This window comes from Phacochoerus africanus, chromosome 4, assembly GCF_016906955.1.
Source record: "Phacochoerus africanus isolate WHEZ1 chromosome 4, ROS_Pafr_v1, whole genome shotgun sequence".
NCBI classification, from domain to species: Eukaryota; Metazoa; Chordata; class Mammalia; order Artiodactyla; family Suidae; genus Phacochoerus; species Phacochoerus africanus.
Genome location: NC_062547.1, coordinates 141,636,969 through 141,659,677, shown reverse-complemented (window position 1 = coordinate 141,659,677; position 22,709 = coordinate 141,636,969). Strand labels below are relative to the sequence as shown.

Here is a 22,709-nt window from a genome sequence, read left to right as displayed (position 1 = left end):
AGGCAGGCACCACAGAGGGTCAGAACGAGCCCTCCAAGGCTGCGCAAGCTGGCCGGAGAGAGGTCACGAGCGGTGCAGCCTGGGGAGAGATGGGACGCTGAGACCCAGGAGGGGTTTTCAGCAGGAGAGTGACACGATCAGACTTGGGGATTACAGAACAAGTGTACTGAACACTGTAAACTAACCATAATGGAAAAAACAAAAAAAAAGGTATTGAGCACCTAAGATGTGCCGAAGCAAAGCAGCCCCACAGGCCTGGCCTCCCTGCCCACAGCGCCCCCTGTGATTCTCCTCCTGGCACTCCGCTGGGAACATCCTGCCCCCCCCACCCCCCCACCCCCCCGATCCTGCAAGCTCCCCAGGGGCAGGGACCGCGCGCATCGCCTCTGCTCCAAAGCGGCACCCGGCACGTAGTAAAACCCACTAAATACCAAACGAAGGGGCCAGTGAGCAACTGGGCCAGCACCGCGCTTGCGTATTTTCTCTGCTCTTAATCCTCAGGGGCCCTTTGAATGGGTACATGAGCAGCCCATTTCACAGATGAGCAAAGTGGAATTTGGAGAGTTTAAGTAACTTGCCCGGGTTGCATGACTAGAACAGGGTGCAGCTCCACTCTGTGGGCAGCACCAAAACTCATTACCGCCCCCATGAGCTCCTACTGAATGGAGGCCGGTAGTGATGATGCAGGGGGGAGAAGGAGGGGTCCTGGCTGGGGGCAGCCTGGGCACGGGCAAGCAGGAGCAGGAGCCCACCACGGCAGGTCCCCTGGAGTGACGGCCAGTGTGGGTCAGGGGATGGCGGGGCGGGGGGGGTGGGCGCCAGGCTGATGCCCCCTCCCCCGTGCAGAAAACAACGGAAGCAGATGCACAACCACCTCCGGCAGAACATGTGCCCAGCCCACCAGAACAGGAGCCTGGCCAACGGGCCCAGCCACCCCCGCCTGGACCCTGAGGAAATCCAGATGGCAGACGTGAGTGCTGGTCCCGGGCCCCATGCTGAGCCCACGCCGTGTGCCAGCCTGCTCATGCCCCCTGCAAGAATGGGCGGGGGAAGTGGCCAGCCCGGCCTGGGCTCAGCCTCGCCTGCTAGCCTAGCCTTGCCTCACTAGGACAACCTGGCCTCGCCCGGCCCGCTTCCTTCAGGAAGGTCCGGGGATTGACTTCCAGAGGCCATCGCTGACCCGGCACCGAGCCCGGTGGACCCCCTCAGTCTGGGGCTCAGGGCCTCACTGCCCCGCACCCACCAGGAAGGAGGGCCAGCCTGGTCATGTGTCACTCCCTCTCCGTTGCAGTATATCTCCAAGAACGTGCCAGCCACGGACCACGTCATCCGGAGGGAAACGGAGACCACCTTCTCCGGGAGCCACTCCTGCTCTCCTTCTCACCACTGCTCCACCGCCACGCCCACCTCCAGCCACAGGTGGGCACCAGCCAGGCCCGCACAGCCCTGCAGAGCAGGCCACACGCATCACACACCTGCCCGGGGACACACACGAAACTCCCCAGCCAGGCTGGGCTCTATATCCAGAGTCCCTCTGAGCAGGATAAAGGTTGGGGGGCTTCAAACCAGACGCCACCACCAAACATTCATCCAGATTCTCAGGGGACCAGAGTCTGTTTTCTAGTCCAAACCGGGAGCAACAGCATCACTGGCTCCCTAACGTGGCGTTTTCGTTGGCTGCATCAGCACCTCTTGAGCTGGCATAAAGTGGCCGCTCACTCAGCTACCCACAGCTGCGTGATGCCCCCTCCTAGGTTTGCTTGCAGAGACCCAGTCCACCTTAGCCTCCTCTCCAGAGGAAGGGAGGCCTGTCCACACGGCGCGGGGGCTCATTGGGCTCAAGAAAGAACGTGGTTGGTCCCTTTCTTCCCTGGGGAGTAGCATGCAATTGGCAGGGTCCCTATATTGGCCACCAGGACTGGTCTCTTGAGAGAGGTGGCCGAGGACCATAGGAGTGGGCCAGTCCCCAATGGGGGGCTAACGGGAGACTGGTTTCGGGGAGGCAGGGAAGAGGCTTCTGCACAGTGCAGCTGACCACCCCCCGCCCCCCCGCAGGCCTCCAGCTCTCTTCCTCCCAGTGAGGGGGGTGGGGGGCATTCACAATATGACCCGTCGGCCCGCAGCGAAGGGCAGGGGGCCGAGAGAGCTGAGCCGGCATGAAGAACCAGGGCAGGGGTGGCCGGGGGCCACCTGCTGGGCTGCCCTGCCCCGTCCTGGCCCCTCACCTCACCCGCACTGGCTTCTCCAGGCATGAGAGCCACACGTGGAGCCTGGAACGTTCTGAGAGCCTGACCTCAGACTCACAATCGGGCATCATGCTGTCATCAGTGGGCACCAGCAAATGCAACAGCCCCGCGTGTGTGGAGGCTCGGGCGCGGAGGGCAGCGGCCTACAGCCTGGAGGAGCGGCGCCGGGCAGTGGGGCCCCCTCACCACGACTCCACAGACTCCCTGCGTGACTCCCCGCACAGTGAGAGGTCAGTGCCGGCCCCGCGCCCCGCTTTGGCCAGGGCTGACCCTTAGGTCACCTCAGGGACACCCCAAGAGCCTCACCCCCATTTTCCAGATGGGCAGACAAGGTCCCTGAAAGGTTAAAAGCTCTATCCAGGGTCCTCGGAATATTGCTGACAGGCCAGGACTGCAGCTGAGCCGGCACGCCCTGGCGTGTTGTAACCATTTAATGTCATTGTCCTGCTGGGACAATTTTCAGAGAAGGAGGAGCTGTTATTAAGAAACTGCCTTGGAACATGAGGAACAAACAGGGGCTGTCCTGGACAAACCAGACGCCACAGGGCTGTCCTACCCTGGGGTCGCCTAGAAACCCCATGTCCCAGCAGGAACAGACACCAGGCCTCGCAGACTGGCGAGGGGGAGGGGAGGCTGTCTGTGAGGAGACTGGCCAGGCCACGTGGGGATGCGCCAAGAACACCTGAGGGCCGCAGCAGTATCAGCAGCCAGGCCCCCAGGGATCCCGAGACCAGGGAGTTCATGAGCAGCGGATGCCCTGAAAACCAGGCGACTCCCCTTCTTCCCTGACTTCAAGTCAGGAGTCGCAGGGGGCAGCCTCCACCTTGCTCAGCCCTCGCAGGGCCCTTGGCAAGTGGGTGTGTTGGGGGGAGAGCAGGGAAAGGGTCACGGGACTAAGAACTCCTATAGGGCAGAGAAGGCTCCACTCAGTCTGGTCCATGCCAGCCTCATGCTGGGCAGGCCAACCTGGGATCCAGAGATGGTCCACCTGGATCTCGCTCCCAAGGGAGCTCCCAGCCACCACACAAGACACTGAAGCGCACAGCTGATGAGAGAAAGGGCTAAGCCTAGGAGCCCCCACCAGGGCGTGGGAAGCTGGCCTGACTGCAGTGTCTGGGAAACCGCTCAGGTTTCCAGGACCAAGCTTCCCAAGCCCAGGCCTACCACGTGTGTGATCTGGGGCAGGGGGTCCGCCTCTGTGCCTGTTTGCTCAGCTGTAGGACAGGGCGCGCTATACCTCTCATGTGTGGCTCTTATGAAGGCCACCCAAGACCATGCACAAAGCTCTTTGCCTTGTACCTGGCAAGGAGCAGGTGCTCACAAGGTGCAGCTCTTGTGATCAATCGTTATAACAGCAGTAGGACTCCTGAGTGGATGGCAGGTAGAGAGGAGGGGAAAGGCGGCCAGACAAAGGCGGACACCTTGAGCTGTTCCAACAGAGGCACTAAGACCATGGCTGGTGAGCGAGGCGCCTAGAGCAGGGTGGGCTGTGGGGAGAGTGGAACTGGGCCCCGACAGATGGCCATTGGCCTTGAGTGGATAAGCAGGAAGGGCCTCCTAAAGCGGAGAGGTAACTTTTTTTTTTTTTTTTTGGTCTTTTTGCCATTTCTTGAGCCACTCCCACAGCATATGGATTTCCCAGGCTAGGGGTCTAATCGGAGCTGTAGCCACCAGCCTACGCCAGAGCCACAGCAACGCGGGATCCGAGCCGCATCTGCGACCTACACCACAGCTCAGGGCAACGCCGGATCCTTAACCCACTGAGTGAGGCCAGGGATCGAACCCGCAACCTCATGGTTCCTAGTTGGATTCGTTAACCACTGCGCCATGACGGCAACTCTGAGAGGTGACTTTAAAAGATGGTTCTGAGACCTGCATAGGCTGAAGGAAGAAAGCCCCTGCAGTTGGGGGCTGACCACAGCGAACAGCCAGTCCCTTGACGGAGTAGAGCAGGGCCGAGAGTGAGTTCCTGGAGAAAAGGACTGGGTGGGACCTGATGGCCTTGCCCCGGGGGACAGGGAAGAGACGGGAGTCGGGCGACTCAGGGAGACACGAATGCGGACTGGGAAGAGCAGCGAGGTGCCCGGCTCCACAGGGAGGGAGAGAGGCCCCGAGCAGGCCAATGGCCGGGCCAAAGGCTGGCTGGCTGAGCAAGGGAAATGTGGCGAATGCAAAGGAGGGACGTGTGCCCTCGACCCAGCCTGGGAGATACTAGCAAACTTGAAGGAACCAGAGGTCGTTAGCCCCAGGCGGAAACTGGGTAGCAGTGAGCTCTGGGCCGAGGACCCTACCTGAGATGGGAGCAGTCACGTCGCAGAGGCAGCTTTTAGCTTCCACTTTAAAAGGAACGTCTTCCCACTGCAGCCGCCAGCCAGGGGCTGAACGGTCCTTGAGGGGAGGTGAGTCCGAGGCGCGGTGGTGGCTGAATGCAGGGACTGGAATGAGGAATTGGGCAGCGTGAGTCCTGGGTCCCGCCCAGCCTGGGTCCTTCCCAGCTCTACCGCTTCCCGGCCCTGCGAACCTTGAGTCACTTAAATGATCGGAGCCTGGGCTCCCTCGCGCGTAGGAGGAGACTAACATTAGCCTCTTCCAGACTTCCTGTACTCGCTGAGATGGGACACGGAAAGGGCCCCGGCCTGAGCCTGACTCCCAGTAACCACTCAGGGGTACCACTGCCTGTGAGCGGGCCTCCAGCCGATAGGGAGTCATCCCGACAACGCCACGGAACGAGCACTGGGTTATCCCTGATGAACAGAGGAGGAAACTGAGGCTCGAGAGATTAAGGAAATGGCTTACGGTCCCTGAGGAAGGCCCGCACGGCTCTCGCAGGAGGGCTGCGGGGCGAGACCGCGGCTTTGCCTCGGGTCGGCCCCATGCCCCGGCCACAGGCCCACGCCTCTGCCTCTCCCCGCAGGTACGTGTCGGCCCTGACCACGCCCGCGCGCCTCTCTCCCGTGGACTTCCATTACTCGCTGGCCACGCAGGTGCCCACTTTCGAGATCACGTCACCCAACTCGGCGCACGCCGTGTCGCTGCCGCCGGCCGCGCCCAGCAGCTACCGCCTGGCGGAGCAGCAGCCGCTCCTTCGGCACCCGGCGCCCGTGGGCCCCGACGCGGGGCCCGGGCCCGGCGCGGACATGCAGCGCAGCTACGACAGCTACTACTACCCCGCGGCGGGGCCCGGGCCGCGGCGCGGGGCCTGCGCGCTGGGCGGCAGCCTGGGCAGCCTGCCCGCCAGCCCCTTCCGCATCCCGGAGGACGACGAGTACGAGACCACGCAGGAGTGCGTGCCCCCGCCGCCGCCGCCGCCGCCGCCGCCGCCGCGGCCCCGCGCCCGCGGCGCGTCCCGCAGGACGTCGGCGGGGCCCCGGCGCTGGCGCCGCTCGCGCCTCAACGGGCTGGCGGCGCAGCGCGCACGCGCGGCGCGGGACTCGCTGTCGCTGAGCAGCGGCTCGGGCGGCGGCTCGGCCTCCGCCTCGGACGACGACGCGGACGACGCGGACGGCTCGCTGGCGGCCGAGAGCACGCCCTTCCTCGGCCTGCGCGCGGCGCACGACGCGCTGCGCTCGGACTCGCCGCCGCTGTGCCCGGCGGCCGACAGCAGGACTTACTACTCCCTGGACAGCCACAGCACGCGGGCCAGCAGCAGACACAGCCGCGGGCCGCCCCCGCGGGCCAAGCAGGACTCGGCGCCCCTCTAGGGCCCCCGCCGCCCGCCGCCCCCTCCGCCGCGCCCGCCCCACTGTCTTCGAGGAGAACAGAGACCGTCGCCTGGAGAGAGAGAGAGAGAGAAAGGAGGAAAAAAAAAGAAATAAAAAATATTTTTATTTTCTATAAAAGGAAAAAGGTATAACAAAATGTTTTATTTTCATTTTAGCAAAAATTGTCTTATAATACTAGCTAACGGCAAAGACGTTTTTATAGGGAAACTATTTATATGTAACATCCTGATTTACAGCTTCGGAAAAAAAAAAGAAACAACAAAAAAAAAAGAGAGATGGGCCAATTTTTTGACTCTTTACTAGAAAACCTATATTGTGGTGCCTTTTGCTGTACGCTAATCTGGAGCTCCTGGAGAGAAGTGTGGGTGGCGGGGTGGCAAGAGGGGAGGATCCCGAGCTGGTGAGCCCTGGCGGGGGTGAGAGAAAGCGGGAGAGAAGGGGCTGCGGGTTCCCGTGGGGTCGAAGCAGGGGGGGCCAAGGAAGGAAATGAGGTCCCGGTAGCTTTGCCCCCGAATAAGACCCAGAGTCCTGGGCCCTTGAGAAGAGGGCGGGGATCCTAGGCTTGGAGCTAGAGTTGGGGTCAGGTTAAGGTCCAGGGGGAGACGAAGGCCCAGCGACAGCAACCAGAATGGGGAGGGGGCCTCCCCGCTCCTCACAGCTGCTAAAGGAGGGGGCACTGAGCAAGAGGTCTTCCAACAGCCCCGGCCCGAGGAGGGGGGGCAGCTCTGCCAGGGCCCCAGTGTTCGCGGCTCCTCCTCCCTCATGGCCTCCAGGACGCCCCTCCGTCCTCTGCAGCACCTTCGTTTACAGGTCGTCTTTTCTATTTTCCGCCTGCATGTCCTTTGCATTTCAGATTCTTTAGATTGGATGCATGGTCACGCTGGGACCGAGAAGAGCCACTCGACAGTGTATTTGATTCCCCTTTTAGCAATAAAGTTAACACCTTTTCCTTCTCCTAGCCCGACCCCCCGGCCCCCAAACCCACCTAGGACTTCCACTTCCTCTCCAGCCCTGTCCTCCGCGCCCCCCCACCCCGAAAAAAAACTGGGTCCACTGCTAATTTGTCAAAAAGGTAATTGTTAAAAAAAAAAAAAATCCTCAACCAACAAATGAGAACCCTGCCCCTCGAAATGTCCAAACACCTGACTGTTGACACTTGAACATTTTTATATTATAAATAAAAGCAGAAATAACTCCTGTTTGACTGTGTCTGCCTAGCCCTCAGGCGAGGAGGGAAGACGGATGAAGACCCGTGAGGGAGATGCATGCTTGTTGGCCTGGAGATCTGAGTGGACCAGGGCAGTCCCTGGGAGGAGGAGATCCCGCCTTCCGTCTCCCTGGCCCCAGCTCCCAGAGCAGGCTCCAGCCCTCCTTCCTGGTCTGAGAAACTCACAAGGTGTCTGCCCCACCCCCCACCCCCCACCCAACCCCAGCAGCTGGAGAACCTGGCCAAGGACTGATGCAAGTTATTCTGCTTCCCAACTCAGCCTCAGAACCCTGGCCCAGTTCCTGCCCCGGAACTACAGGGGCCAGAGTGAAGCAAGAGTTTCCGGGCCCAGGTGGGTGAGGAGGAAAGGGGTGTGAGGTTGGCACTGGGGCCGCTGAAGCAAGATGACCCTTGGGGCCTCAGGCATGTCGCAGGCAAGGTCCGGACATGAAAAGTGGCATAATGGGTACCCTCAGCTGCCAGGAGGGCCACAGCTGCTGCAGCTTGTAAGCCCACAGGGCGCTGGAGTTTTTTTACCCCCTCAGAGCCGGAGCCTGTCTAAACGTGCAGTCCCCGACCCAGAGCACAGGATTGCCGGCCTGCGGAAGGCAGAGGGAGGTCAGGGGTGAAGACGCCTCTCCCCTCATTGATGATGTATTAAGCCAGCGCCCAACACCAGAACCCCTGGGTTCCAGCCAGTCACCAAGGAGTCTTCTAGCCACAGAGGTGGCTGCCCTGTGAGAGCGTGTGCACAGATGCCCCCGGAGTGTGTATGGTCAGTTCAGAGACCTGCCAGTGGGAAGGCTGGAAGGGCTTAGCGATCCACAGGGCCCGAGTTCAGGGCCAGCTCTGCCCCTCACTAGCTGTGTGGCTTCACTAGGCTGCACTTTCCCCCGCTGGGAAATGGTGAAGCTAGTTCCTACCTCAAAGGGCTGCTGCGGAGATTCTGTGAAGCACCCAGGGTCGCTTCTGGCACGTGACAGAGGCCTATTAATGGCTAATCTGGGGACGACCATATCCTGTGCCCTGCGTTCTGGAATCACACAGTCAGAGAGTGGCAAAACTGGATGAAAGGGAGGTGACAGGAAAGGAACTAGACCTGTGTTCATTGTGGGGATGCTGGGGGGAAAGTACCTGTTACAAAGAAACAAAGGAAATACATGAACTAAGCACAACGCAAACCTGCAAATCACTGACTTCTCCAGCCCCTGTCTGATGATCTCAGCCAAAGCCCCGTGCTGGCTCGGAGTTTGCTATTGGCTTTACATTTTTCAGAGAGCCAGTAATTCCTCTATGTGATTTCTGACGTCTGTGTGACCCCGATTAATTCCGAATGACCTCTTGGTGAACCTACTGACCTTTCCATGACCCAGCTTAGTGTCCTCATTTGATCCTTCTGAGGGCCTGAGTTGCTGTTATCTGCTGAAGTCTCAGAATCACCTCCAGGATTCCAACCTGTACACTGACCTCTGCGTAACCCCCCAGTCATTCGGGATGACCTCTTGGTGAACCTACTGACCTTTCCATGACCCAGCTTAGTCCCCTCATTTGACCAGTCTGAGGGCCCTGAGTTTTTATCTTCTAGATATTTAGTCAGAAACCACCTCCATGACCTCCGTGAACCCCCCTACTTCCGTGTAACCCCACTTCACTCTGAACGACGTCATTAACTCACTGACCTTCACATGACCCCCATATGGTACCTCATTATCTGCTCTGGATTCTAAGATCCTCGCTGGGAGTCTAAGGCCAGGCCCTAATCAAGGTTCCTTGATTCTTTCCTTATCCCATCAGCCACCTATTCAAGCACAGATGTCAATGGAACCTAGAAGCAGGTGCAGCCAGAGAGCCCCCTTTTCTACTCGGCTTCTCAAGTTTCTGCCTTTGGGCATCTTCAGTGTGACTTGTCTGGAAGAGGTGTAGAGTGACTGTTAAGTGACTTTCCCACTACCCCCCTGTCCCCCAGGAGAATTGGAGGGGGGGGTGCTTCCTGGGTCAGTCTTCCCCACCCCTCCAATTCTTTCTTCTCTTTCCAGGTCATTTCTGACTCACCTCCCCAGCCCTTCCAGAGTCCCAAATGGTAATGACGACTGCCTGTTGCCCTCCCCACTAGACTGTGAGCCCCGTGTGGACAGGGATCTGGTCCATCCGGTTTTTAGCACAGCATCCCCAGCACCCACCACCGTGTGCAGAGCTGTTGCCCTTTGTTGAATGCGAGGATGAAGGCTCAAGTGATACTGTCATCAAGGGACAGCCCCCAGGGGTTCCCGAGCCATTTCCCAGGACCACCAGGTGGCGCAAACCACTCACTGCAGCTCACCGGCAGTCCTCCGAGGCTCTGGCTTTGGACAGTCCTGGAAAATGGGCAAATCAATAGGGGCGGAGGTCGTGGGGGGAACAGGATGGCCATTAGAATGCAGAAAAAAAATGAGAACTTTGCTTTAGATTTATTTTCATCTCCTCTTTTTTAAATTTCTATTTTTGTGTATGTTTTATAATGTACATAATATTTTAGTACAGTAGTACATGTATATAATTTACAATAAATAATTATACAATTAAGAAAGTGAACTAAAAATTTTTTTTACCGTTGGGAGGCACAGCTAGCGCTCAGGGAAGCACACTTGTCTGCAGCGGCTGGGCCTGCGCCTCTGCTTTCACCCACCCGCCCTCACAAGGCGAGGGGTGGGAAGCTGACCCCCAAAATCAAAGAACCTTTGAGACAGTGTGGAGAAAGTACAGAGAGGTTTCTTTTTATGTCGCCACCTCGCTCCTTCAGTTTCACTGAAATGAACACTTACCTCCCCTCGGCACAAGGAAGGGGCCAGATGGGTTCCTTATAAAATACACTCAGCTGATCCAAATGAAATCATCTGGTTTTAAATCACTACCTCTCCCCATAGACTCACACGTGCCTTGCATCAAACAGGAGTGGGCTTGTAACTGTTGGGAACTTACTTGCAAGGCTGGCTTCTCTTATCAACTAAATGTGTTACCACTGAGGTCAAGTTGCTGGCCCAGCTACAGACATCTAAAGAATACAAGGGATCTGCTGCTCTGAAGGTGCCATCACCTCCACCACTCTTCCGTCTGAGGAACGCAGGGTTTAAAGGATGCTAGGCTGTGATCATCACATGACAGATTTCTCTATTCTTCGCAGACATGTCCTTCTCTAGTGTTTCTGAGCCACTAGAAGAGTGGAAGAAATGTCAACCTAAAAAACAATCAACAACTTGTCATTCCACCTTTTCCCGAGACCGAGAATCAATGGGTTCCATAACCTTCCCCCACCAAACATCTTTGGGCCTGTTGACGAGTGGCTGTTTGCAAGGCAGAATGTCTTTTATTCCCATTGCAGTAGATCTGTACAAGAGGCCACCTCTGGAGCTCAGAGACCTGGCAGCACCAACATAAAGACCAAAATATAAACAGGGCCACGGTCCCATCCCACTCACACCCCACGATGCCTATGGGACAGATGGGGTGGCGCGTGCACACATACACACGCACACACACACACACACACACACACGATTTATTCCAAAGCATCAACTGTAAGAGCAGTTTAAGTCACAGGTCAGCCGGAAGAGGGGGAACAAGGGGGTGAGAGGAGGTCACGCTATCACTACCTTCCCTCCCAGAGTGTCAGGGCCACCAGGGGCCAGAGAGAAGCCCTCCTCGCTCACAAGTACGTTGTGAAATAGGCTTTTCCTTCCTCTTATTTCATCCTCTAACGGACACCACTTCCAAACCCATCTTTAAGGGGGGTCCTTTTATATATAGAATTCTCATACATATCCGCAAGTACGTCCATATAAGAGAAAACAGTGGTGGCCTCGACGGATGGAGGCGAGGTGGACACACACGAATGGAGACCGCTTGGCCCTGGGGGACAGGCCTGGGTTGCTGCCACGTGAGGGGGGAGAACGGGGTGTGGTTCCAGAGGCGGCTGAGGGAGGGAGGGGCGACAGTGCTGGTGGTCTGCAGACCTGCTGCTGGTCAACTCGGAGGGAGGGAGCAGGGGAAAGGATGGGAGTCCCAGCGGAGACCTGGGGGCAAGACCTGCCCTTGGAAACAGGGGGAGATGGAGGGAGGAACTCGTGAGAAGAGGAGCGGGAAGCCGACCGCCCTGCCCGCTTCTCCAGTGAGACGGTGTCCAGAGCATGCACGCGCCGGGCCTCCCAGGTGAGGCTCGGTGCTGGAGAGGGGCGTGAGGGCTGGGGAGAGGGGCCGAGGCTCGGAGCAGCCCCAGGACGCAAGAGCAACACCGTGAATGGCACCTCCATCTCCACACCCCTCTGGCGGCCCAACAAGTGCCCGGAGCTGGTCCGAGTGGCCCCTGGCTGGAATTGTGCTCACTGACCCCTCTGGGGGCGTTGGCCTGACTCTGGGGCCTGCCCATCCATGCCAGCTAAGTATCAGGCCCAGTGGTAGCCCTCGTGGCTTTGCTGCCAGTCACAGTTCCATGGCCCTGGCTGAGGGCAGGGCTCGAGTGTGTCTTGCGGAGGGAAGGGTCTTCCCCTTCCAGGGTGGCCAGCCGGGCCTCGATCCGCTCCAAGTCGTCTGAACCCACTTTGATTTTCACGGCCAGGAGGTGGATATAGGTCTCATAACGGCTTTTCTGGGGAAAGGGCAGAGAAAGGCCAAAAACATACGTCAAAAGACAAACCACAAAATGCAAAAAAATATTTGTACCTTATACAACAAAAGACTGACTCCCTTGATAGTCAAAGAGCTCTCACCAATCAATAAAAAGGAGATTAAAATCCAGTCAAAAAAATTAGACAAGGGACAAGCAAAGAAATTTCCCTCATAATTTTTAAAATCCAAATTCATTGACAAGGACTTTTTGGATATTATACCAAAAGCACTGGCAACAAAAGTAAAAACAGACAAATGAGATTTTATGAAAATGTAAAACTTCTCTGAATCAAGAGCGTGAAAACGTAATCTACAGAATTTGAAAGAATATTTGCAAGTCATAAATCTGATAAAGGTCTACTATCCAGAATATTTAAGGAAAAAAAAAAAAACTCCTACAACTCAACAACAAAAACACAACTCAATTTTAAAATGGGCAAAGGAGGAATGGATAAAGAAGATGTGGTGCATATACACAGTGGAATACTACTCAGCCGTTAAAAGGAAAGAAATAATGGCATTCACAGCAGCATGGATGGACCTAGAAATGATCATGCTAAGTGAAGTCAGACAATGAGACACCAGCATCTGATGCTATCTCTCACATGTGGAAGCTAAAAAAAGGACACAATGAACTTCTTTGCAGAACAGATACTGACTCACAGACTGAAAAACTTATGGTTCCCAAATGAGACAAGGTTATAGGTGGGGGATGCACTGAGGGTTTGGGATCAAAATGCTATAAAATTTGATTGTGATGATCGTTGTACAACTATAAATGTAATAAAATTCATTGGGTAATAAAAAAATTTTTTTAATAAAATAAAATGGGCAAAGGACTTGAAAAGACATTTCTCCACTGAAGATACACAAATGGCCAATAAGCACACAAAAAGATGCTCAAATCAGGATCAGGAAAACACATCAAAACCACCATGAGATACCACCTCACATGCATTAAAACAACTCCTATCAAAAAAAAAAAAAAAAGAAAAGAAAAGAAAGAGAGTTCCTGTTGTGGCTCAGTGGTTAATGAATCCGACTAAGAACCATGAGGTTGCAGGTTCGATTCCTGGCCTCACTCAGTGGGTTAAGGATCCAGCGTTGCCGTGAGCTGTGGTGTAGGCCGGCGGCTACAGCTCTGATTCGACCCCTAGGAACCTCCATCTGCCATGGAAGCAGCCCTAGAAATGGCAAAAAAAAAAAAAAAAAAACACCCAGAAAATAACAAGTGTGTAGGTGAGCATGTGCTGGAAGAATTCATGGGAGCCCCAGCATACGATGAGTGGGAACGTAAAATTGTACAGCTCCAGTGGAAAGCAGTCTGGCTACGGCTATTCCTCAAGAAGTGAAAAAATAATGTTACCACGACTCAGCAATTCCACTTCTGGGTGTGAGAGCAGGACTGAAAGCACGGTCTCAAGAAACATTTGCACGCCCGTGTTCATCACGGCAGCGTTACTCGCAAATCACAGATGAAAGCAACCCGAATGTTCCCCAGCCGATGAGAGGATAGACAAAATGTAGTACAGACCACGTATTCCGTCTTAAAGAGGAAGGAAATTCGGACACCTGCTGCCACAGGGATGAACCTTAAAGACATTATGCTAAGGGACACGGGCCTGTCACAAAAACACAAATTCCACATGATTCCACTTAAACAAAGCACTAGACTCGTCACATTCACAGAGACAGATGCTAGAACTGTGCTTGTCAGGGGCTGGGGCCGGGAAGAAGGTGTTTAATACTTATGGAAAGTTCCGTCTGGGAAGATGAAAAAGTCCTGGAGACTGACTGACTGCCCGACGCTGGGAATGGATGAACACTCCGGAGCTGTGCACTTTAAAATGGTTCAGTGATGGCTTTTATGTTTTTTCACCACAATTTTGGTTGGTTGGTGTTCTTTGGCCTCACCCAGGGCGTGTAAAGTTGCCGGGCCAGGGATCAAACCCACACCAGAGCAGCAACCGAAGCCGCTGCAGTGACAACACCGGATCCTTAACCTGCTGCGTCACAAAGGCCCCCTCACCACAAGTTTAAAAATTTAACCCAAGTGAAACCCATCAGATTAACAAAGATCGCGGCTGCTGCTGCTGGTGAGGCCGTGAACAGAGAGGCTGCCGTGAGCTCTTAAGAGGGGCCAAGGCCTTGACTCTGAGCTTCGAGCCCTCTCCACGGGCAGGGGAGGCTGCAGTCCTGGGAGAGGTCGGGACTAAAGGCCAGGAGAGGCTGTCCTCACCCAGCTCTGCCGCCTGAGCTGAAAGACTCGTCACTTCTGGCTTCCCCTCCCCTCCCCTCCGCCCCCCATGAAGCCAGGGTGGGGGGGGCGGTGAGAAGGCCACAGCTCTGGAGCCATAAGCAGCCGCCTGGCCCAACATCCTGGCCCCTACACTCCTTCTTCTTCTTCTTCTTTTTTTTTTTTTTTTTGCTGGCTCCTACATTTCTTAATGTGTCACCTCAGGCGAGTGATCTGACCTCTCCAAGCCTCAATTTCCCCATCTGTAAGATGGGACTGATAAGACCCATTTTACAGAGTTGATAGGAGGATTCAATCCGTCGAGGAACACGCCTGGCAATCATCGGGGCTTTTGCTAACATTGCAGAGAGAGTGGATCTGAGAAGGCTTCCAAATGCTATAAAGCCTTAGGTTTTTCAAAAGGTCAGGATCTGTCCTGGGAGCGCTCCTCTCTCCCCGACACCGCAACAGAAAACCATCGCGGAAGTGGGGAGCCTGAGGTGGGCGACTCCCTGCCCTTCCTGCTCTGGGGGCTCCCTGGCTGGGTCTCAGCCTCTCTTCTACCTGAGCACCCCCATGTGCAGGGCAGTCCATGATGGGCAGGTGGTCCCTGCCTTCCTCCCGCAAGCTGGCCCCTATCCTCCACCCAGCAAAGGGGAGGCTCTGTCAGGTCGCCTGCAGAGCTCTGTGGGGCAGAACCAGGGTCGTGGACGAGACAAGATGGACAGAAAAGAGAGCCCAGGAGGGGAGAATGAGCTGCTCTGCCTGATAAACCCACGAGAACAACGCACAGGAGACGCGAGGGGGAAAGCCACACAGAGAGGGCTGAAAGTTTTGTGGTTTGGTTGAAACAGCTTTCTGAGAAGCTGGGCCTGTGAGGACAGCGGAGGTGAGGAAGGGGCTTGAGGAAGGAGGGAGAGGGTGCAATGGTTTGATTAACATCTGGTAGCCAGGGAGTTCCCATTGTGGTTCAGGGGGTTAAGAACCTGACTCGTACCCATGAGGATGCGGGTCCGATGCCTATCTCACTCAGTGGGTTAAAGGCTCTGGTGTCACTGTGAGCTGTGGTGTAGGTCACAAACTCAACTCGGATCCTGCGTTGCAGTGGCTGTGGCACAGGCCAGCAGCTGTAGCTCCGATGTGACGACCCCTGGCCTGGGAACCTCCATATGCCACAAGGGCTGCCCTAAAAAGAAAAGACAAGAAAAAAAAAAAAAACACAATTGGCAGCCAGGATATGCAGGGACTGGCCCACAGGAGACCATGGGTCCTGACTACCTCAAGGGAGCCCCAAAGTTGGGACCCCCAAAGCAGGAGCCCCTGGCTGGGGGAGGAGGTAGAAGACCGGAGACGCCTCCCCCCGCGGCCCAGCCCGTCCTCCAAAGCCCAGCCCGTGAAGGGCGCACCTCGAACGTGAGATAATGCTCCTTCAGCCGGCTCTCCTCCGCCTCCTTGGACTTGAAGCCCCTCTCGACCGGGTGACTCCTGTGCTCAGCCAGCTCCGCAGTCACCTGCCTCAGCTTATTCTCATGAGAACGCAGCTGCTCCTCCTGCAAAGACACGTCCTGGACCTTGAGATCCGCTCTCAGGACGTCACGGGGCAGGGGCAGGGGGGGGGTCTCATCCGGCCCCCGAAGAGCTGGACAGGAGCCGCTTCACCAAAGAGAAAGTGGGGCCTGGCCTGGGTCACTGGATACCCAGGGCTTGAGCCACGTCCAGGCTTCTCCGCCTCCTCCCTTCCTCCCCGCTGCCGCTGGCACCCGCTCTCCTAGGGCCTTCCCGGCGGGCTCGGGAGATGCCAGACCCACACACTTGTGTGTGCACGCAGACACTCCCTGACACAGACACACCCGCTGGCTCCCATGGACCTCACAGGCACATGCATGCACGGACTGGGGGGGGGCGGGGGGCAGGGGGGGACAGGGGGGGCGGGGGGGGCAGCCCACTCCAGCTCCCGGCTTCACACGAGACACACACTCTCACGTTCACGTCCAGACACATCTGATGGCCGCACACCCAGGATCACACCCAAAGAGGGACAGAGACACTGTCCCTCACAGACAAGCGCATGTACATCCCCACCCGCCACAGGACAGCCAGCCCCCTTTCTGTCAGGCGGGCCCTGGACGGCACATGAGCGTGCAGACTTGAGTGTGATGCAGCTGTGGGTGCACCGCACATGTGCCTACACAGAAACCTGCGTGGGGGAGCATGTGCACCGCATGTGCAGCCCCAGGGGCTCCGTGGGGAAGACTCCGGACGAGGGCCCAGCAGGAAAGGGCCCTGGGCAGCCGCGCAGCCAGGCGCTGCCCATTGCCCAGCTCAGCGGCAGTGGCCTCCACCGGCCGTTTTCTCCCCAAACCTTCGCAAACCTGAGAACGGATGAGTGGAGCTTTATAAGGACTAGAAACAAAACACTGAAGGGCAAGCGGCGACAGCAAGAAAGCCCTGGATGAAGGCTCCGCCAGGCCTCTCTGTCCCTCACTCCCTCAGACACACACACCCTCTCCCACTCACGCCCAGACACACACACAACCCACAGGCCACACCGCCACTGGCACACCCAGGCCACCCACCACAGCACGGCCAGGCCTCTGCAAACGGGGGGCGGGGGTGGAGGAGATGGAAGGTACCATCCGCCCCCCCGGACAGGCGCCGGATGGGCGGAGGCAGCCAGGCCAGGTGGTGCCGGGATCCCAGCAGCTGGTACCTGGCAGAGGCGAGTGGTGCAGGAGGGCAGCAGGGGCCGAGAGAACTTCTTCATGGAGCTGACGGCTGCTGGGAAGGCAGGGGCTGAGAAGACGGCAGCCACCAGGTTGATCCTGAGGATCCAGGACAGCATTTCTTCCTTGCTCCTGGGGACGGGACGGGAGGGGAGAGGACGCTGGCTTCTCACGACAGGACGCCCCAGTACCCGGCACCAGCCCAGCACAGAGAGGGCACGGAGGCCTCCGCATCGGTGGGCAAAAGGCGGGAGGGAGGGTGGCAGGATGGGGCTGGATGGCCCCGTCACATCTGGGCGGGGAGCTCCCCCTCCTGTCCCAGCTCCCAGGCAAGACCTGGGTTTTCACGTGAAAATTAAGCTGCCCAGCCAGGTCCACAGCAAAGGGCCCGGAGCCAATGCGTCTGAGACCAGCAGGCCCAGGGGGGTGTCAGAGGCCGCGGGGGACGGGTCGTCCCCACCCGGCCCTGCCCCCCACCTCGCCTGGCATGTCCACTCCTGTCCTGAGCTCACCTACTAGCCTCCCCCCTTCTAAGCTCCTCTGACACACAGAAACCCAATCTCGAGCCACAGAAAGATGGGGTGCAGGGGGGTGGAGGGAAGGCCTTAAAGGGATGCTACAGGCAGGCGAGGCTTTTGCATCCGTCCCCCCTGCCCCATCCCCCACCACTTTAACCGGAGGATGATTCATAAAGATTCCATGGGGCCCACAGGGGACTTCAGTGTCCCCATCAGGATCACATGGAGAGATGGTTAAAACACAACGGCTGGCCCATCCCCGGCGTCTCTCATTCAGGAGGTCTAAGGTGGGGCCAGAGAAACTGCATTTCCAGCAAGTTTTCCAGCAGCCGCTGGGGGACCACCCATGAGAAGCCCTGCTGCCGGGGAGGGCCCAGAGCGTTGGTTGGTGCCAAGCGGACACGTTCTTGCGGGGGAAGCGAAGGGCGCCTCCCCGGAGGCGGACAAGAGAGGGTGCGGGGCGGGTCCCGAGCCCAGGGTGGGAGCGAGGGGGCACCCCCTCCTACTTACGGCGCCTGAAAGAGGAAGACCCTCCAGTCAGCCGTCTTCAGCTTGAGCACGTTGGACTTCTTGCTATAGTCAGAGGCCCTGGTGGCCAGAGCGTGGTGCACACGGATGGCGTTCTTCAGGTCGCCCTCGGACAGCGCTTTGTCAGGCCTGTACTCGTCCTGCAGGCCATCGGCAGGCTGTGGCTTACTGACCCCACTGTCCCTATCCATCCCACAGCCGCTGCCACTCTGAGGCCATGCCCCCCAAACAAGAATCACACAGGCGCTCCTCCCAGCACCCCAGTTGGTCCCAGAAGCCCAAAGAGTCCTTACACTGGTATCCTCTGAACCCCTGGACATTTAAGAGACTCCTCTCCAAAACCACCAATGCAGCAGGTGAGCCCAAATCAGGCCCTGGATGGGGGCGGACCCAGGATCTGCCTAAGCCCTAGGTCCTGCCCGGGACCCTCTGGGCACCACAAAGCAGGAGCTGGATGGGGGCTGAGCTGGCCCTTCCCAGGTAAGGGCTCTGGGGCAGTGGCTCACCTTCTGCAGGTACAGAATGGTCCCTTTGAGCACCGCGTAGAATTTCTTCCAGCCACGCCTCCCACGGGGCGCTGGGGATGGGGCACGGGTAGTGTGGCCACAACCACTCCCCCCCCAGTATCTCCTCCCTCGCCTCCCCCTACATGTCCTCCTGTGCAGGCACCCCCAGAGAATGGCCAAGGGGGGTGCAGACCCTCTGGACTAGCAGCGTCCCTCCCCCTGCCCCTGCCCTGCCAGACACCCACTCCTCTTGCCATCCATGTCGGCGTGAGTCTTCCGGGTCAGCACACCATGCTTGTAGGTGGTGGCACTGAGAGCCTGCGGGACATCCAGGAAGGGGTTGCTACCATCCAGGATCCGTGTCACCTTCTTTGTGCCTGTCCCAAACTTGTCATCCACCAGCTCAGACAGTGATTTCCTCAGCTCCTCTTCATCACTGGGAAAACACTAGGCCTGAGTACCCCCTCCATGAAGGCCTCAGCCCCACGTCAATAGGCCCTCCCCCAGCAAACACTCCTTTGGAAGCCGGTTAGCAGTGGAGAGCAGAGCCAAGGAGCCTCCAATTCCAGACTACAGATCCAGACCTCTGACCCCTCTCCTGAGCCTTCGGTTCTGAGCCCTGGCCTCTGAGCTTAGGTTTTTGGCCTCTAAGCTCCAATCCTCTCCCTTGATCACAAAGTTAGAGACCTTACTACCTTCAGGCTTCCTTCCTGGTCTCCCGTCTCTCTCCAACCCTGAAAGCCCAGCCCCAACCCTGAAAGCCCAGACCAAAGCTGCTGCCAAAGCCCCAGGACATGCTTGGGGAGGGGCGGCCAACAGCTGAGGCCCCAGCAGTCTAGGTTCCCCATTGGAGCCCTCGTAGGAGAATGCCAGCTCTCCCCAGTTGTGTTGGGGTTCCTAACAACCCCTGCCTGGGATCTTCATGTGGACTCAAAGACCCAGGCTGCCCTGGGGACTCCAGCAGGGTGGGGCAGCAACTCTCCCCAGAGCCTCTTAGTCTCCCCAACCCTCCAGGTCACCACACTTCTTTCCAGATGGATGGGCATCTCCAGGCCTCACTGCCCTGGCAGGGGAAGAAGTTAGGGGGCAGTCACTGCTCCCCAATGCCAAGAGCAATCACCCCCTACATATTATGGGGGCTTTAGGGGGACCAGTACCTCATGCCTAGCCTACCTCCCAGAGGGGAAAGAGCTATATGAGGAATAGTGGCAATATCCCCTGAACAGAAAACCAGTTGTGACCATCATGGAACTAAAGTCACAGGCCAACCAACTCTAAAGCTGTGAACAGTGTGCACTTCTTATCAAGGCAGAAAATGAGCCCAAGGGGAACTCAACTCCAGAAGCTGGACAGCTAGACGGGGGTCATCAGGGGCCCTGGGCAGAAGAAATCAGCACCATGGAGAGTAACAGGTGGGCCTTCCCTGTACCCCCAGCCACCCCCTCCCGCTCCCACTAATTCAATCTCCCCATACCTGGGCCCATGGGCACTACTCACATGGCCCATTCCAGCTTTTCATTCTTGATGGAGGTGTAAAGGGTCTGGGGGAGGGAAGAGAGAGAGAGAGGAGTTCAGTGAAGAGTCACAGAAATCTCTGTCGACCTCTAGCAACGTGGATGCGGTGAGGAAGAACCTTCACAGCCAGTGGGGCGAAGTGGGTGTTTGAGCCACACCTGTTTATCAGATGGGGCTGGGCCAGTGGGCTACTGTCTAGACGACTGGATAGACTTGGGGTTGAGTGAGTGGCTGAGTTGGTAGGCAGGGAAATGGGTGGGGGGCTGGGCAGGAGTGTATGTGGGGGTGACGGGGGACTGGGCGGATGTATGGGCGAGTGAATGACTGAGATGCAGGGTGGGTGGCTGGATGGGTAGGTGGATGGATGAGAAGACAGGGAGAAGCAAATAGGTGGGTGACGGCATTGGGATTATTGGCACTCTTAACAAGGGCTTCTTGACAGTGAAGAAGATAATTATGGTACGAAGAGCGATGGAGACGGTGTGTATTTTTTGACCTTCAGATTCACTATTCAACTACCCACCTGGTATCCCCAGGTCCTTCTAAGTCACTGTCTAAAACTGAACTCATCATCTACCCCCAAAAAACCTGTTCCTCTGCCTCCTAGACGGAGAACTGACCAGGCGTGAAAGGCCAGAGTCCCACCCTGGGCTTCAGCCTCAAAGAAAACTAAAGAGTCGCTTCATTCCTAGTGATGATGAAGGAATGAGTGGGCTCTTCCCCGCGGTGACAATAGTGATGGTTGTGGTGAAGGTGGTGGCGGGTATAGAGGGGGAGGTGATGGCCGGGGGAGCTGTGACAAGGGGTGGCAGTGTTGAGGATTACCGTGACAGTAGGAATGTCGGTAGATCACTAAAAACAAATCTCACGAAGCCTACTCCTCTGCCTAACTCGGGGAACAGCCGAGAGTTGAGCCAAATGGTCTCTGTCTCTGTCCCAAAGTCATCCTGACCCTGACCCCAGAATCAAGAATCTGGAGTTCCCGTTGTGACTCAGCAGGTTGAGAACCCAACTAGTATCCATGAGGATGCAGGTTTGATCCCTGGCCTCACCCAGTGGGTTAAGGATCTGGCTTTGCTGCAAGCCACAGCATAGGTTGCAGATGCAGCTCAGATCCAGCGTGGCTGTGGCTGTGGCTGTGGCCTATGCTGGCAGCTGCAGTTCCAATTCAGCGCCTAGCCTGGGAACTTCCATATGCCGTGGGTGATCAGGATTTAATGGGAGCAGAAACCTCTCTCCTCTCCCCCCACCCCAGGCAAGCTATACCTTCAGCAGGTCTTTGGCAAAGTCTTGGCCGTCATTCAGCTGGTCCAAGTTGGCAATGAACTGCTGGCAGGACATCTTCTTGCCAATGTTCTGGAAGGGAGAAAGGGTTCTGCCTGAGAAGAGGGATGGAGGCTGGCGTGGTCCCCGCACCCCGCCCCCCCCCCCCCAGCCACAAGTGATGGGGCGGCATCAAGGGCAGTGATGAAAAAAGACTGCCTGGATTTCCCTCTGCCTCCAAGAGTTTACAGAACTCTTTTTCGCATTCAAGATTCGATTTGATCCTCCAGCAGCATGAGAGGTTGGGGTTCTCCTCAAACCCGGATGGAGGAGTCAGCTTAGATGAAGTATTATAAGAGCGGACATGTGCCTGGTGCTTAGCAGGTTCCAGGTGTTGTACTCAACATGCATTATCTTATTTCCTTCTCTCAACACAGAGAAGGGGAGGTGGGTGTTATCAATATCCCCACTCGACAGGTAAGGAAACTGAGGTGCAGGAAGGTGAGGTGACGTGCCCGTGATCACCCAGCAAGGAAGGAGAGGGCTGAGTGTGCCTGACACCAAAGCCCGTGCTCTCACCCGCTACTCCATGGTTAACTCTCCCAAGGTCACACAGCACCAGGACTTGAACCCAGGCCTCTTGGCTCCTGAGCAGAAGCTCTGTGTGTTCCGTCACAACTGTCTCACCCTCTCACCTGTACAGAGGGGCGGCAAGACCTCCAAGAGGTACATGAAGTGAGGGAGAGTTTGGTCTCAAGAGAATCAAAAATCACTTTCCACCAACACACAGGGGTACCCCATGCTGAGCTGCACTGGAACCACAGGAACCCGGGCAGGTGGTTTGACTCCAGGAGGCACGAACAGAGAGCGGCGGGTGGCTGTACCCCAACGTTCTGCCTTCCTTTTTGGACCACTGATTAGAAGAGGGGCTCCAGCCCTCCAAACCCAGCAGCTGAGGTGCATACGTGCCCCCGTTCAGGCTCTCCCTGCAGTGTCCACATTTGGTGGCTCTTCACCCCTGAGAAGACAAAGACCTTGGGCCACCAGATATTGCTGGTATAGGGTTTTGTGGACTGAGGTTTGCTATAAGTCAGTGCTTCCCAAGATTCACTTGCAGGTGAGAAAAGAATTCCCCCAAAAAAGATTTTGTAATCAAATAATTGTATTCACATGTTTCAGAGTCTTTAATGTGCTTCTGCATATTAACAGTCTCCAAAGAGAGGAGACCATGTAGGTTCCCGAAGTTGTTGACCTTGGCAACATTTTAGCAAAGAGGCTCTATTAACATCCCAGGGGCTACTCACACACCACAGAACATAATCCCGAAAACAATGATAGAAAGCTTTTTATAAGTAGCTGACAAGCAAGAATTTTCTACACCTTTTCCAAAGGGTTAAGGAGAAATGCTTATACATGTGTGTGAATACAGTATGTTTCATACGTCTATGCGTAGTTCACACGTACACGTGTGTGTGTGTGTGTGTGTGTGTGTGTACGAGTATATATAGCCACTTGTGCGCATTCATAACGGAGGAGTATGGGGACAAGGCCAATAATATCGTCTGGGTTCCACACACGGACTAGTCCCCGGCCATCAGTCAGGG

The 22,709-nt window shown here is 56.7% G+C and overlaps 2 protein-coding genes across 7 annotated transcripts in view; one reads left to right on the top strand and one right to left on the bottom strand.

The window, feature by feature from the left end:
* Positions 1-7,169, top strand: part of NRG2 (neuregulin 2) — a 163,527-nt gene extending 156,358 nt beyond the window's left edge. For 2 of the 3 annotated variants that reach the window (XM_047778790.1, XM_047778788.1), the window contains exons 8-11: positions 847-970; positions 1,292-1,419; positions 2,249-2,476; positions 5,161-6,058. In XM_047778790.1, coding sequence (XP_047634746.1) covers positions 847-970; positions 1,292-1,419; positions 2,249-2,476; positions 5,161-5,947 — 1,267 coding nt within the window. In that variant the 3' untranslated portion in view covers positions 5,948-6,058. Of the gene's footprint in view, positions 1-846; positions 971-1,291; positions 1,420-2,248; positions 2,477-5,160 lie in introns of all 3 variants that reach the window. The other variant, XM_047778789.1, reaches the window with a different exon arrangement.
* Positions 7,170-9,641: 2,472 nt separating this feature from the next.
* The window catches only part of PSD2 (pleckstrin and Sec7 domain containing 2), a 62,931-nt gene continuing 49,863 nt past the window's right edge, over positions 9,642-22,709 (bottom strand). For all 4 annotated transcript variants that reach the window (XM_047778791.1, XM_047778793.1, XM_047778794.1 and 1 more), the window contains 8 exons: positions 21,109-21,198; positions 19,825-19,868; positions 18,573-18,763; positions 18,328-18,398; positions 17,804-17,961; positions 16,763-16,907; positions 15,459-15,602; positions 9,642-11,796 (listed from right to left, as the gene is read on the bottom strand). In XM_047778791.1, coding sequence (XP_047634747.1) covers positions 11,587-11,796; positions 15,459-15,602; positions 16,763-16,907; positions 17,804-17,961; positions 18,328-18,398; positions 18,573-18,763; positions 19,825-19,868; positions 21,109-21,198 — 1,053 coding nt within the window. In that variant the 3' untranslated portion in view covers positions 9,642-11,586. The remainder of the gene's footprint in view (positions 11,797-15,458; positions 15,603-16,762; positions 16,908-17,803; positions 17,962-18,327; positions 18,399-18,572; positions 18,764-19,824; positions 19,869-21,108; positions 21,199-22,709) is intronic.